The sequence below is a fragment of the Entelurus aequoreus genome, linkage group LG17, assembly GCF_033978785.1.
Source record: "Entelurus aequoreus isolate RoL-2023_Sb linkage group LG17, RoL_Eaeq_v1.1, whole genome shotgun sequence".
Taxonomy (NCBI): Eukaryota; Metazoa; Chordata; class Actinopteri; order Syngnathiformes; family Syngnathidae; genus Entelurus; species Entelurus aequoreus.
The window spans coordinates 35,816,616-35,830,490 of NC_084747.1; the positions used below are offsets into that span (position 1 = coordinate 35,816,616).

Consider the following 13,875-nt stretch of genomic DNA (forward strand, 5'->3'; position numbering starts at 1 on the left):
TATATGTGTGTGTGTGTGTGTGTGTGGGAAAAAATCACAAGACTATTTCATCTCTACAGGCCTGTTTCATGAGGGTTTCCTCAATCATCAGGAGATTTTATATATATATATATATATATATATATATATATATATATATATATATATATATATATATATATATATATATATATATATATATATATATATATATATATATACATATATATATATATATATATATATATACATATATATATATATATATATATATACAAAATCTCCTGATGATTGATGATATATGTATATATATATATATATAAAATCTCCTGATGATTGAGGAAACCCTCATGAAACAGGCCTGTAGAGATGAAATAGTCTTGTGATTTTTTCCCACACACACACACACACACACACATACATATATATATATATATATATATATATATATATATATATATATATATATATATATATATATATATATATATATATATATATATATATATATATATATATATACAAACTTGTTACAGTAAATATATATATATATATATATATATATATATATATATATATATATATATATATATATATATATATATTTACTGTAACAAGTTTAATCCTATGGGAAATTCCATTTTAAGACACAAACCACACATGGATGCTGAAGGGCACCTCGACATCAGTTGGACTAGTATGGATTAGATTATATCAGGGGTCCCAAACTCCGGCCTGCCAGCGTCCAAAATCTGGCCCGCGGGAAGTCCCAAATTAAAAAAATTACAAATAATAAAATTCATATTTTTATTTTTTAAATATGTCCTATCTAATCCATTTTCTACCACTTGTTACTCTCGGTGTCTCCTAGCCGCTCAGGCAAATCATATTGTCTGAAAATGCATTTTCCCATCAATAACGTGACATCATTGCGCTCGGAATATATATATATATATATATATATATATATATATATATATATATATATATATATATATATATATATATATATATATATATATATATATATATATATATATATATATATATATATATATATATATATATAACAGTTTAAGAAAAACCTTTCTCAACCAGCTATTGCAAGGAATTTAGGGATTTGACCATCTACAGTCCGTAATATCATCAAAGGGTTCAGAGAATCTGGAGAAATCACTGCAAGTTAATTATTATTTGCAAAAAAAGAATAAAGTTTATGAGTTTGAACATCAAATATCTTGTCTTTGTAGTGCATTCAATTGAATATGGGTTGAAAAGGATTTGCAAATCATTGTATTCCCTTTATATTTACATCTAACACAATTTCCCAACTCATATGGAAACAGGGTTTGTACTTCGCCCGATTACCTTTTTCCAAGAAAATACTGTACGTCTATATATGTCTTCCTATGTCTGCTTATTTTTCATACAGGACAGTGTAATTACAGGATGGTGTTGCACTGCAGAGGAAGAATGGCTGCTGGAGATAAATGACTGAGAACATAGTTTAGCAGCAGCAACTCTTAGATGAATGGAAATAATGAACAAACTCTTCCAATCTTCACAATACCAATGCACAGAATGACGAAAAACACGTTTATTTGTCAAATTGGACAGAAGATGCACTTAATTTCACTCACTCGCATATTGTTCTTCTTCATGGGCAGAATTCAGTAACAATGTTTTTTTTTTTTTTTAAAAACAGAAGCATCAACACCATAAAGCAAAAATAAAAATCCTAAATGGTAGCTGTGAAATAAAGAGTATCAAGCACAGGAGCACGGCAGCATGCTTACAAAAGCAACCTCTCATCATTATTAGTGGTGTATGTTCACAGTTAACATCTTTGACCTCTGACAATAAGTGCATTATTAGCTCAGCTCGGGAAAAAAAGCTGAGTTTCTTGACATTATATAAATAAACAATTCTGATTATCAGATGTGCAAAGACCAAAAAAAAAGTTATGGACCTGTAGACATTAATGACTCCCACACACACACACACACACACACACACACACACACACACACACACACACACACACACACACACACACACACACACACACACACACACACACACACACACACACACACACACACACACACACACACACACACACACACACACACGCACTTTCACAGAATAAAAAAATTCAAATGTCACCAAGAAAACATCTTGCAAATACCCTGACAAAATATTCGTAAAAGTTAGCATTGTTTTTTTCAATATATATAAATTAGATACGCTTATTAGTGATTTAAATTAAGCATTCATCATGTATGTTATGTTGGGGGGACAAAAGCAAAGAAAAAGGCAGACGACCTGGACTTGTACAAAAACACCAAACACAATGAAGATAAATGTGCAGCCACTCATTCAAAAGAAAAAAAAATGCTGTGTGATGTTCAATGTCTCAAGTTGTTGTTCGAGAGAACACCAGGTGGCGCTGCTAGTCTTTCTCGTGCATCTGCTGCTGCATCTTAGTCAGCATCTCCTGCATCCTCTTCAGCTAAACACACAAAAAGTATGAACAGTTTAGGACAGACCTGGGCATTCTGCGGCCCGCGGGCCGCATCCGGCCCTTTGTGCGTCCCTGTCCGGCCCGCGTGAGGCCAATTATAAATTACAAAATACATTTTAAAAAGTATCTATGTCGAGTGTGCAATACAACGGTGCTGCTTTTGTTTTGAAAATCGTTATTTGTATTACTTCCGTGTGGACGTATGCGTGTGCGTGGTTGTGAGTGAATGTGAACAACTGCAATTACAAAATAAAGTTGAAAAAACATCTATGTCCTGCGCGCAATACAACTGTGCTGCTTTTATTTTGAAAAGTATTATTTAAGGGTGTGTGTCCGTGTGTAACCTGCGAGTGAAGGTGCACATGCAGCGACAAGTGATGCACGGTTTACACCCGAGACGCTAAAAAGAGAAAAGTTGATGAGGAATGGCGTGTTTTCAACAAGACATGAACTGCAAAGCAACGTTCCCTCTAAGGTGCGTGCCTGCGCAATTGCGCACTGCTCAAGCGTCCGCTGCGCGCAGCAAGTATATGCCGCGCACCAAATCAAATCCCATCTGAATTCTAAACAAAATAAACATATTTATTTTATGGAATTTTGCAATGCAACTTTGAGTGACAGTGACAACAAACGGCCCTAATGGTGTTCGTCAACACCGTTTACAACACCGTTCAATTGAACACCGTTCAATTATTGAAACGTCTATCGAGATGCTTCGAGGACAGGAATTATATCGATCACTTTATTGAGCAAAACTGTTTATATTCGGACACAACCACACCAAAAACATGAGTAAAACAATTCTATCTCGAAAAACTAGTCATTTTCTGCCGTACAAACTAGGCCAAAACCAACTTGTCATCTGTCACCAACACGCATACCACTAAACCACTGGTGCGTTTATGGCCACACAAAAAGTCGGACAACTCAAACACCACACAAAGTTACGCTATGACTCCTCAGTCATACGTGTGCTTATTTTACTGTCATTTATTATTAATGTTAATTTATTTATATTAGTCATGGAATGCTGTTACACACACTATGTTGAAGTATTACTATTATTATTAATTATTATTATTATTATTATTATTTATCTTACGGTATATATCAAAAATAATATTGAGCAAAATTTAATTGAAATATTGTCGATGTGGCCCTCCAGCAGTGCTCGGGTAGCTCATGCGGCCCCCGGTAAAAATTAATTGCCCACCCCTGGTTTAGGAGATGCAAGAATATCAAAAGCTATTGCAGGTATACATGGTTTTTGTGGTGGATTGTTTTTTTTAATGAATTTGTTGTAGTAAATTTGATTTGTGTTCCTTATAATTAGTGAATCTACAATGTTATAATTCATTACATATTTCAGTACAGTAAGTCTCAGGGACCAAAGTTCTAGTTTGGATCTTCAGTCACAACTTCCATATAGACAGAACCTCAGGGCATTCAATCGATCGCAAAAAATGCCCTGAGATTGCCATGAGATGGATGAATGGGAACATTCATAGACATATAGACAGAACATCTGCGGTCCCCTCCAAGGTTTCTCATTGTATCCCATTGGGTTGAGTTTTTCCTTGCCCTGATGTGGGATCTGATGTCGTTGTGGCTTGTGCAGCCCTTTGAGACACTTGTGATTAAGGGCTATATAAATAAACTTTGATTGATAAACTTTGAATTGAACATTATTTCTATAAGTGACTTTTTACATTGCCAACTTAGGATGCAGTGTTAATTGAATTGAATTGATTTGAACTTAATCATCTACAATATAAACAACGGCAATAATACAAACACATAGAAAATAAGCTGTATATGTTTTCTTTTCAAGTTACTGGTTAGATAGTTGCTGCACTAGATGCAGCTATTTGAAATGTCACATTTCCAATAACATTTTAACATACATTAATAAAGTCTGAAAAAAGTAAACAATTAAATAAATAAAAAAATCCAACATTTTATGTAATGCAATTGACATCAAAGTTTAGAAATAATGTGAAATTCATATATACAGAAGATTTTTTTTATTAGTGACTTTTAATACGGCTAACTTAGAATGCAGTGTTAATTTAACTTAATTGAAATCGTCTTAACATCTTTACTTTTAGTTAACAAAAATAAAAATATGGCAATTATACAATTATAAAAAATATACTATATATATATATATATATATTGGTATAACTGATTTATATCTATCTATCTATATACATATATATATACATATATACGTTATGTCAGGAAAAAACACAGAGCCTATATCATCCCTACAAGCCTGTTTCCCAGGTTTCCCTGCTCGTCAGGGTCAGGGAAAATCCCCCGACGAGCAGGGGAAACCTGCACAACAGGCTTGTAGGGATGATATAGCCTCTGAGTATTTTCCTGCCCTATATTCCGCTCTACTCTGGCATTGAGCACTGTATAACGGATAAACCACAGAAACCGCGACTATATATATATATATATATATATATATATATATATATATATATATATATATATATATATATATATATATATATATATATATATATATATATATACAGTATGTACAGTATATATATATACATATATGTATATATATATACATACATATATATGCACATATATATACATACATATATATAGACATACATATATATGCACATATACTGTATATACATACATATATATATACATACATATATATGCACATATATATACATACATATATATGCAAATATGTATACATATATATATATACAGTATATATACATACATATATATATACATACATATATATGCACACACATATATATATATATATATATATATATATATATATATATATATATATATATATATATATATATATATATATATATATATATAGAGAGAGAGAGAGAGAGGTTGGTTGGAAAGTTACTGGACCAGATGCAAATATTTTAACCATTACATTTCCCATAAAAAATGTACATAAATGTTGTTACCTGATAGTAATCTGTGTCTTACCTCCTCATCTTTCATTTTAATCAATTTTTCAGTGTCCAAATCCGGGGTGGACAAGGGCAGGATGGGGATGGGAGACTCCATGCGGTTGTCCTGAGACAGTTTACTGTGTGAGCAACAGGAGGGAGAGAAGTGAAGCAGGAAAACTGCATGCATCAGCAGTTATATGACACGACTCTCAGATTGTGGAGTTTTAATGTGTCAGCACACACAGAGTACCTGGTCATCTCCTGTATGCACTGTGCTCTGTAGTTTTCATAGTGGACGTCGCAGGTCACGTCTTTGAGGTCGTGCATGTGCGAGCGGATCAGCATGTTCCTCAGCTTGACAAAGTCACAGTGGGACTGGTTCTCCACTGCCGATGCAAACACATTTGTATACATCCTTCAAATTATAACGGCTGCTGTCAGACTTAAAGGTTTACCTTCAACGATGCCCCATGGGTAAAGCCGCCCTCGCACTCGCTGCCCTCGAGCCTCCACCACTGTGTTACTGCCAATCACGGCAAAGGGGGTGCACTCCTGCAGACACACACACACACACACACACACACACACACACACACACACACACACACACACACACACACACACACACACACACACACACACACACACACACACACACACACACACACACACACACACACACACACACACACACACACACACACATACACAGACGTGACTCAAATATTAGCTCATTTGGAATTTGATGCCTGCAACAAGTTTCAAAAAAGCTGGCACAAGTGGCAAAAAAGACTGAGAAAGTTGAGGAATGCTCACTTATTTGGAACATCCCACCGGTGAACAGGCTAATGGGGAACAGGTGGGTGCCATGATTGGGTATAAAAGCAGCTTCAATGAAATTAGTTCAAGAACAACATTTCTCAACGAGCTATTGGAAGGAATTTAGGGATTTCACCATCTACGGTCTGTAATATCATCAAAAGGTTCAGAGAATCTGGAGAAATCACTGCACGTAAGCAGCTAAGCCCGCGACCTTCGATCCCTCAGGCTGTACTGCATCAAAAGCGACATCAGTATGGAAAGGATATCACCACATGGGCTCAGGAACACTTCAGAAAACCACTGTCAGTAACTACAGTTTGTCGCTACATCTGTAAATGCAAGTTAAAACTCTACTATGCAAAGCAAAAGCTATTTATCAACAACACCCAGAAACGCTGCCGGCTTTGCTGGGCCCGAGCTCATCTAAGATGGACTGATGCAAAGTGGAAAAGTGTTCTGTGGTCTGATGAGTCCACATTTCAAATAGTTTTTGGGAACTGTGGACCATGTGTCCTCTGGACCAAAGGGGAAATGAACCATCTGGACTGTTCTATGCGCAAAGTTCAATAGCCAGCATCTGTGATGGTATGGGGGTGTATTAGTGCCCAAGGCATGGGTAACTTACACATCTGTGAAGGCACCTTTAATGCTGAAAGGTACATACAGGTTTTGGAGCAACATATGTTGCCATCCAAGCAACGTTTTTTTCATGGACGCCCCTGCTTATTTCAGCAAGACAATGCCAAGCCACATTCTGCACGTGTTACATCAACGTGGCTTCGTAGTAAAAGAGTGCGGGTACTAGACTGGCCTGCCTGTAGTCCAGACCTGTCTCCCATTGAAAATGTGTGGCACATTATGAAGCGTAAAATACCACAACGGAGACCCCGGACTGTTGAACAACTTAAGCTGTACATCAAGCAAGAATGGGAAATAATTCCATCTGAAAAGCTTCAAAAATTGGTCTCCTCAGTTCCCAAACGGAGTGTTGTTAAAAGGAAAGGCCATGTAACACCACTGTGTTACATGGCCTGTGTTACTGCCATTAAATTCTAAGTTAATGATTATTTGCAAAAAAAAATTTGTTTCTCAGTTCGAACATTAAATATCTTGTCTTTGCAGTCTATTCAATTGAATATAAGTTGAAAAAGATTTGCAAATCATTTTATTCTGTTTTTATTTACGAATTACACAACGTGCCAACTTCACTGGTTTTGGGTTTTGTATTTTTCGTATGGGATCTCAGTAGATGTGCAGGTGTACCGAATGTTGAGGTCAGTGTGTGGTATGCTCTGCACATATGCTTTTAACTCAAAACACTTGTATCTCAAATCAACGTCTCTCATTGAAAGAAACTGAAATAAGTTTAATTGGTGCTTGCCCCCCCAAACAGTGCAATCTGAACATGTAACATGCCTTTAAAAAAACAAAAGCTTTTAGATAAGAACTATTATACAAAAATAACACAATAAAATGTATTGCAGGCAACTACATTTGTTTTGTTAAGTAATGTAATAATTAATGAAGTACAATATTTACTTTGGAGAGTGGACATCTACGGTATTCCCTGTCAAACACACATTCAGCAGCTTCTCCATAATTTTATGTATAAATGTTCACTAACATTTTTGACAGACTCATTCTGCTTCAGTATGGTGCAGACTAGCAGTGTTTCGTCAAGTTGGCGACACGCTCAGTCATGTTTTTGACAATTTATTTTTTTAATTCAATGAATATCGTCCACTTCTTCTCACTGCTGTCCTTCACACTCACTTTCTTCCTTTCCATGCTTGCAAAACAGAGTTATGTCAATCTCTAGCTATAAGCTAATGCTAGTGAGTCAAATTAAATGTTTTAGGCGGTTCTTTCTGGGTTCACTGTGACATTTGCTATGCCGATTAATGATTTAAAAAAAGCCTACTAATTAGTCGAGGCAGCTCTTATCTCCAAACTCCTTGGTGTATGTTTATTTTCATCATTCCATCACTATTATGGTATCAGCTTAGCACACTTGGAACCCTTTCCGGTATACAAACTTACTTTTGCGATAAAATAGTGAGACATTCCGTGCTCACCTTTAGCTCTTTGTCCAGTTGTTTGAACTCTTCATCCTCATCCGAGTCACATTCAGGAAATTGGTAGACTTTGATGCCAAACTTGTCTATTTCCTCTCGTATCTATAGACACACACACACACACACACACATACCATCCAGTGAGAAGCGGCGTTAAAGTCAGACATGCAAGATTTTAGCGTTTCCACTCACTCGGTCCTTTAGCTTCTTGATTTCGTTAGGCGTGAGGCAGTCGGCTTTGGCAATGAGAGGGATGATGTTCACTTTTTCGTGCAGAGCTTTCATGAACTCAACATCGACTGGACGCAGCCTGGGGAAAGATATGTATATTCAGCATAGGCGTGTGTGTGTGTGTGTGTGTGTGTGTGTGTGTGTGTGTGTTTCTACCCTTCTTGAGACATCAACAAGGAAAAGTATCTTCCATATGAGGACCGGTGAACAAGTTAGGACCGAAATCATGGTCCCAACAAGGAAAACCACTGCATCTAATAGAGAGCCAAATACTAGATACCTACTCAGTGGCCTAGTGGTTAGAGTGTCCGCCCTGAGATCGGTAGGTTGTGAGTTCAAACCCCAGCCGAGTCATACCAAAGACTAAAAAAATGGGACCCATTACCTTCCTGCTTGGCACTCAGCTTTAAGGGTTGGAATTGGGGGTTAAATCACCAAAAATGATTCCCGGGCGTGGCCACCGATGCTGCTCACTGCTCCCCTCACCTCCCAGGGGGTGATCAAGGGTGATGGGTCAAATGCAGAGAATAATTTCGCCACACCTAGTGTGTGTGACTATCATTGGTACTTTTTAACTTTAGAGTGTGTGAACATTGCTCCAAAGTCAGGATTTTTTGTTAATATAATGTGCATACAAAATTAAACAATGAGAGGTGCAAAGACAGCAATATATGATAAAACAAGACGGCAGCTAAAGAAGAACTTCCCTCTTCATCCCCGAAAAAACTCGCCAGATGAACAGCTGATTTTACAACTTCCGGTGCTGACGTAAGACAACCCGCGTCCCATATGTGATCATAGGATGAACAAATACACTACGGTACTAAGACTATAGTGGCCATTAACAGTTAGCTTCTATAGCTGGGTTGCCCAAAGTGCGGCACAGGGGCCATCTGTGTTCCGTGACTCTTTTGTCATCGGCCTTAAGCACATTACAAAAAAACAGAAAATAGAGATCTCATTTGCACCCCTGGTGGTGAAATCTATCAAAATGAGGGTGGTCCCAAAGAGGAGGGATTTTTCAAATTGACTGTGTGTCAGTTTTAAAAGTGCTCCCCCTCTGGCCAACATATGTAATAACACGTGTGTGTAAGAGATTGAAATGCGCCTCCTTTGGCCAAAATTTATTTAAAAAAATAAAATAAATATACATATAGAGACATACTGTAATAACTTGAAGTAAATAATGAAGATTAAAAACCAATTACAAACAAAAAATTCCAAAAATAAAATGATTAACTAAAAAGCTTACCTTTTTTTTATATTTGCATAGTATGTATATACTACTAATGTTGTAAATACAAATCTTTATATATCTAGAAAGGGTGGTCCTTAAGTGGTAGGCATTTTTCGGAGGTCTCCAGAAGATGTGTGTGTGTGTGTGTGTGTGTGTGTGTGTGTGTGTGTGTGTGTGTGTGTGTGTGTGTGTGTGTGTGTGTGTGTGTGTGTGTGTGTGTGTGTGTGTGTGTGCTTGTATTTCTACCCTTCTTGAGACATCAACAAGGAAAAGTACCTTCCATATGAGGACCAGTGAACAAGTTAGGACATAAATCATGGTCCCAATACGGAAAACAATTGTATCTAATAGAGAATGTCTCATTTGCACCCCTGGTGGTGAAATCTATCAAAATTAGGGTGGTCCAAAAAAGGAGGGATTTTTCAAATTGACTGTGTGTCGGTTTTAAAAGTGCTCCCGTTCTGGTCAAAATATGAAATAACAAGTGTGTGTAAAAATTTGAAGTGCTCCCCCTCTGGCCAACATATGAAATAACAAGTGTGTGTAAGAAATTTAAATGCGCACCCTTTGGCTAAAAAAAAAAAAAAATATGTATATAGAAACATACTGTAATAACTTGAAGTAAATAATGAAGGTTAAAAAACAATTACAATCAAAACAAAAAAAAAATACTAAAAGCTTACCTATTTTTATATTTGCACAGTTGTATATATTATTAATGTTGTAAATACAAAAATATTTATATATCTAGAAAGGACGGTCCTAAAGAGCTAGGCCTTTTTCGGAGGTCTCAAGAAGGTAAGAAATACAGGAATGTGTGCGTGTGTGTGTGTGTGTGTGTGTGAGTGTGTGTGTGTTATTACCCGTGACCAAATGGCGGGATGAAATACAGGCAGCAGTGGACACGATTGTCCTGGATGTTCTTCCTGTTGAGGCCGCTCTCATCGCGGAAGTACTGCTCAAACTGCTGATCAATGTAGTCTGTAATGGGCCTCCAGCTTTAGGAGGACACACACACACACACACACACACACACACACACACACACACACACACACACACACACACACACACACACACACACACACACACACACACACACACACACACACACACACACACACACACACACACATGATGACATCAGCACATTTAAAGCTCCTCGAGGCACAAACGGACAAAACGGACTTACCACTCGTTGTTGTTGACGGCGTCTCCAAAGCCTGGCGTGTCCACAATGGTCAGCTTGAGCTTGACTCCTTTCTCCTCGATGTCCACCGTGTGTTTAATGATCTCCACCGTCTGGTTGATGCGCTCTGATCACCATGACAACGAGAAGGAAAGAATGTGAGTGATGACACATAAGTGATGGATGAATGATGTAAATACTGTAGGAGGTTGTTTTACTTTTTCAAAAAAAATATAGCATAATAGTTAAAAATAAGTATTCCTTCTTTATTTTAGGGGCGGCTTGGCGTAGTGGGTAGAGCGGCCTTGCCAGAAACCTGAGGGTTGCAGGTTCGCTCCCCGCCTCTTACCATCCAAAAATCGCTGCCGTTGTGTCCTTGGGCAGGACACTTCACCCTTGCCCCCGGTGCCGCTCACACCGGAGAATGAATGATGAATGAATGAGTTGTAAAAATGAATGATGGGTTCTCACTTCTCTGTGAAGCGCTTTGAGTGTCTAGAAAAGCGCTATATAAATCTAATCCATTAATCCATTTATATATATTTTTAATATACAAATATAAAAAATAGTACATAATTTAAAAACTAAATATTATAGTGATATTCTACAACTAATGACAATTGTTTATTTTAAGAATATTCAAAGAAAAAAAGGAATATTCAAAAGATGTTTAGAATATAATTGAATGTCATGAACATTAATTTTCTGGTATTCAAATTATTATTTTTTTGTATATTTTATATACAAATAACAAATGAATATAATACTTATAACACATGAAATAGATAAATACAAAACAATTATACATAAAATACAATACATGCATAGCATGCATTATCTGACATCACATGGACAAAAATAAGACCTTCTGGAGGAAAGTTCTGTGGTCAGATGATAAAAAATTGAGCTGTTTGGCCACAATACCCAGCAATATGTTTGGAGGAGAAAAGATGAGGCCTTTAATCCCAGGAACACCATTCCAACCGTCAAGCATGGTGGTGGTAATATTATGCTCTGGGCCTGTTTTGCTGCCAATGGAACTGGTGCTTTAAATGGGACAATGAAAAAGGAGGTTGACCTCCAAATTCTTCAGGACAACCTAAAATCATCAGCCCGGAGGTTGGGTCTTGGGCGCAGTTGGGTGTTCCAACAGGACAGTGACCCCAAACACACGTCAAAAGTGGTAAAGGAATGGCTAAATCAGGCTAGATATAAGGTTTTAGAATGGCCTTCCTAAAGTCCTGACTTAAATGTGTGGACAATGCTGAAGAAACAAGTCCATGTCAGAAAACCAACAAATTAGCTGAACTGCACCAATTTTGTCAAGAAAAGTGGTCAAAAATTCAACCAGAAGCTTGTGGATGGCTACCAAAACCATCTTATTGTAGTGAACCTTGCAAAGGGACATGTAACCAAATATTAACATTGCTGTATGTATACTTTTGACCCAGCAGATTTGGTCACATTTTCAGTAGACCCATAATAAATTCATAAAAGAACCAAACTTCATGAATGTTTTTTGTGACCAACAAGTATGGGCTCCAATCACTTTATCACAAAAAAATAAGAGTTGTAGAAATGATTGGAAACTCAAGACAGCCGTGACATTATGTTCTTTACAAGTGTATGTAAACTTTTGATTGCGACTGTATGTCATTATATTTAATATAATCGGTCATACTTTATGAACTTGTACATTTACATGAGTTCAACATACAGCATAACCACTTGTGCTTATTATAATTTGAATGCTCTAAAACGGCAAATCAATCAATCAATCAATCAATCAATCAATCAATCAACAACAGCGTTTTGTTCAGGAGAGAACACACAGGAGATAATACAAATAATAACAGAAGAAATTAACAAATTAAAAAGATGGTTTGACAAAAACAGACTATCGTTGAATCTCAGTAAAACTAAAATAATGCTATTTGGTAACAGTAGAAGAGAAAGTCAAATACAAATACAAATAGACGGAATAGAAATTGAAAGAGTAAACGAAACCAAATTTCTAGGTATAATAATTGATGATAAATTGAACTGGAAATCTCACGTAAAAAATATAGAACATAAAGTTGCAAGAAATACGTCAATAATGAATAAAGCAAAACATGTTCTAGACCAAAAATCCCTTCATATTCTCTACTGCTCACTAGTGTTACCATATCTGAGCTACTGTGTAGAAATATGGGGAAAAAATTACAAAAGTACACTTCATTCATTAACGGTGTTACAAAAAAGATCAGTTAGAATAATACATAATGTTGGATATAGAGAACATACAAACCATTTATTTATTGAATCAAAAATACTGAAATTCCACGACATAGTGAATTTGCAAACAGCTAAAATTATGCACAAAGCAAACTATCACCTGCTACCCAAGAATATACAACAATTCTTCTCAAAAAAAGAGGAGAAAGATAATCTTAGAGAAAAACGTAATTTAAAACATTTGTTTGCACGTACAACACTTAAGACCTTCAGTATATCAATATGTGGATTTAAATTATGGAATGGATTAAGCAAAGCAATCAAACAATGTACTAATATGATGCACTTCAAGAAACTCTTCAAACTTAAAGTGTTTACAAAGTACAAAGAAGAAGAACCATGATAAACATTCTCAATTTATTTCATCCATCCATTCATTCATTCTTAAAGTAATCTTACTTATCTCATCATATGAAATATGACTTACTTCACCAATTATTATTATTAAATCCTTACTATTATTTATTTATTTATTTATTTTTATTGTGATTACTTATGGAGTTTATTGTGAAAAAAATTGTGAACAGGAAGTGAACAAAAAGTTTTGCAACTGTTATGTAAAGAAAAGGGGTTGGATTAAATAA

At 36.0% G+C, this 13,875-nt stretch overlaps 1 protein-coding gene across 1 annotated transcript in view; it reads right to left on the bottom strand.

Moving 5' to 3' along the window:
* Nucleotides 1-1,561: 1,561 nt before the first annotated feature.
* septin5a (septin 5a) overlaps nt 1,562-13,875 on the bottom strand; it is a 55,665-nt gene continuing 43,351 nt past the window's right edge. The window contains exons 5-12 of the mRNA XM_062025600.1: nt 11,018-11,141; nt 10,689-10,823; nt 8,550-8,667; nt 8,358-8,459; nt 5,916-6,012; nt 5,711-5,846; nt 5,495-5,597; nt 1,562-2,491 (exon numbers count right to left, since the gene is read on the bottom strand). Of these exons, the coding sequence (XP_061881584.1) occupies nt 2,432-2,491; nt 5,495-5,597; nt 5,711-5,846; nt 5,916-6,012; nt 8,358-8,459; nt 8,550-8,667; nt 10,689-10,823; nt 11,018-11,141 (875 nt within the window). The 3' untranslated portion in view covers nt 1,562-2,431. The remainder of the gene's footprint in view (nt 2,492-5,494; nt 5,598-5,710; nt 5,847-5,915; nt 6,013-8,357; nt 8,460-8,549; nt 8,668-10,688; nt 10,824-11,017; nt 11,142-13,875) is intronic.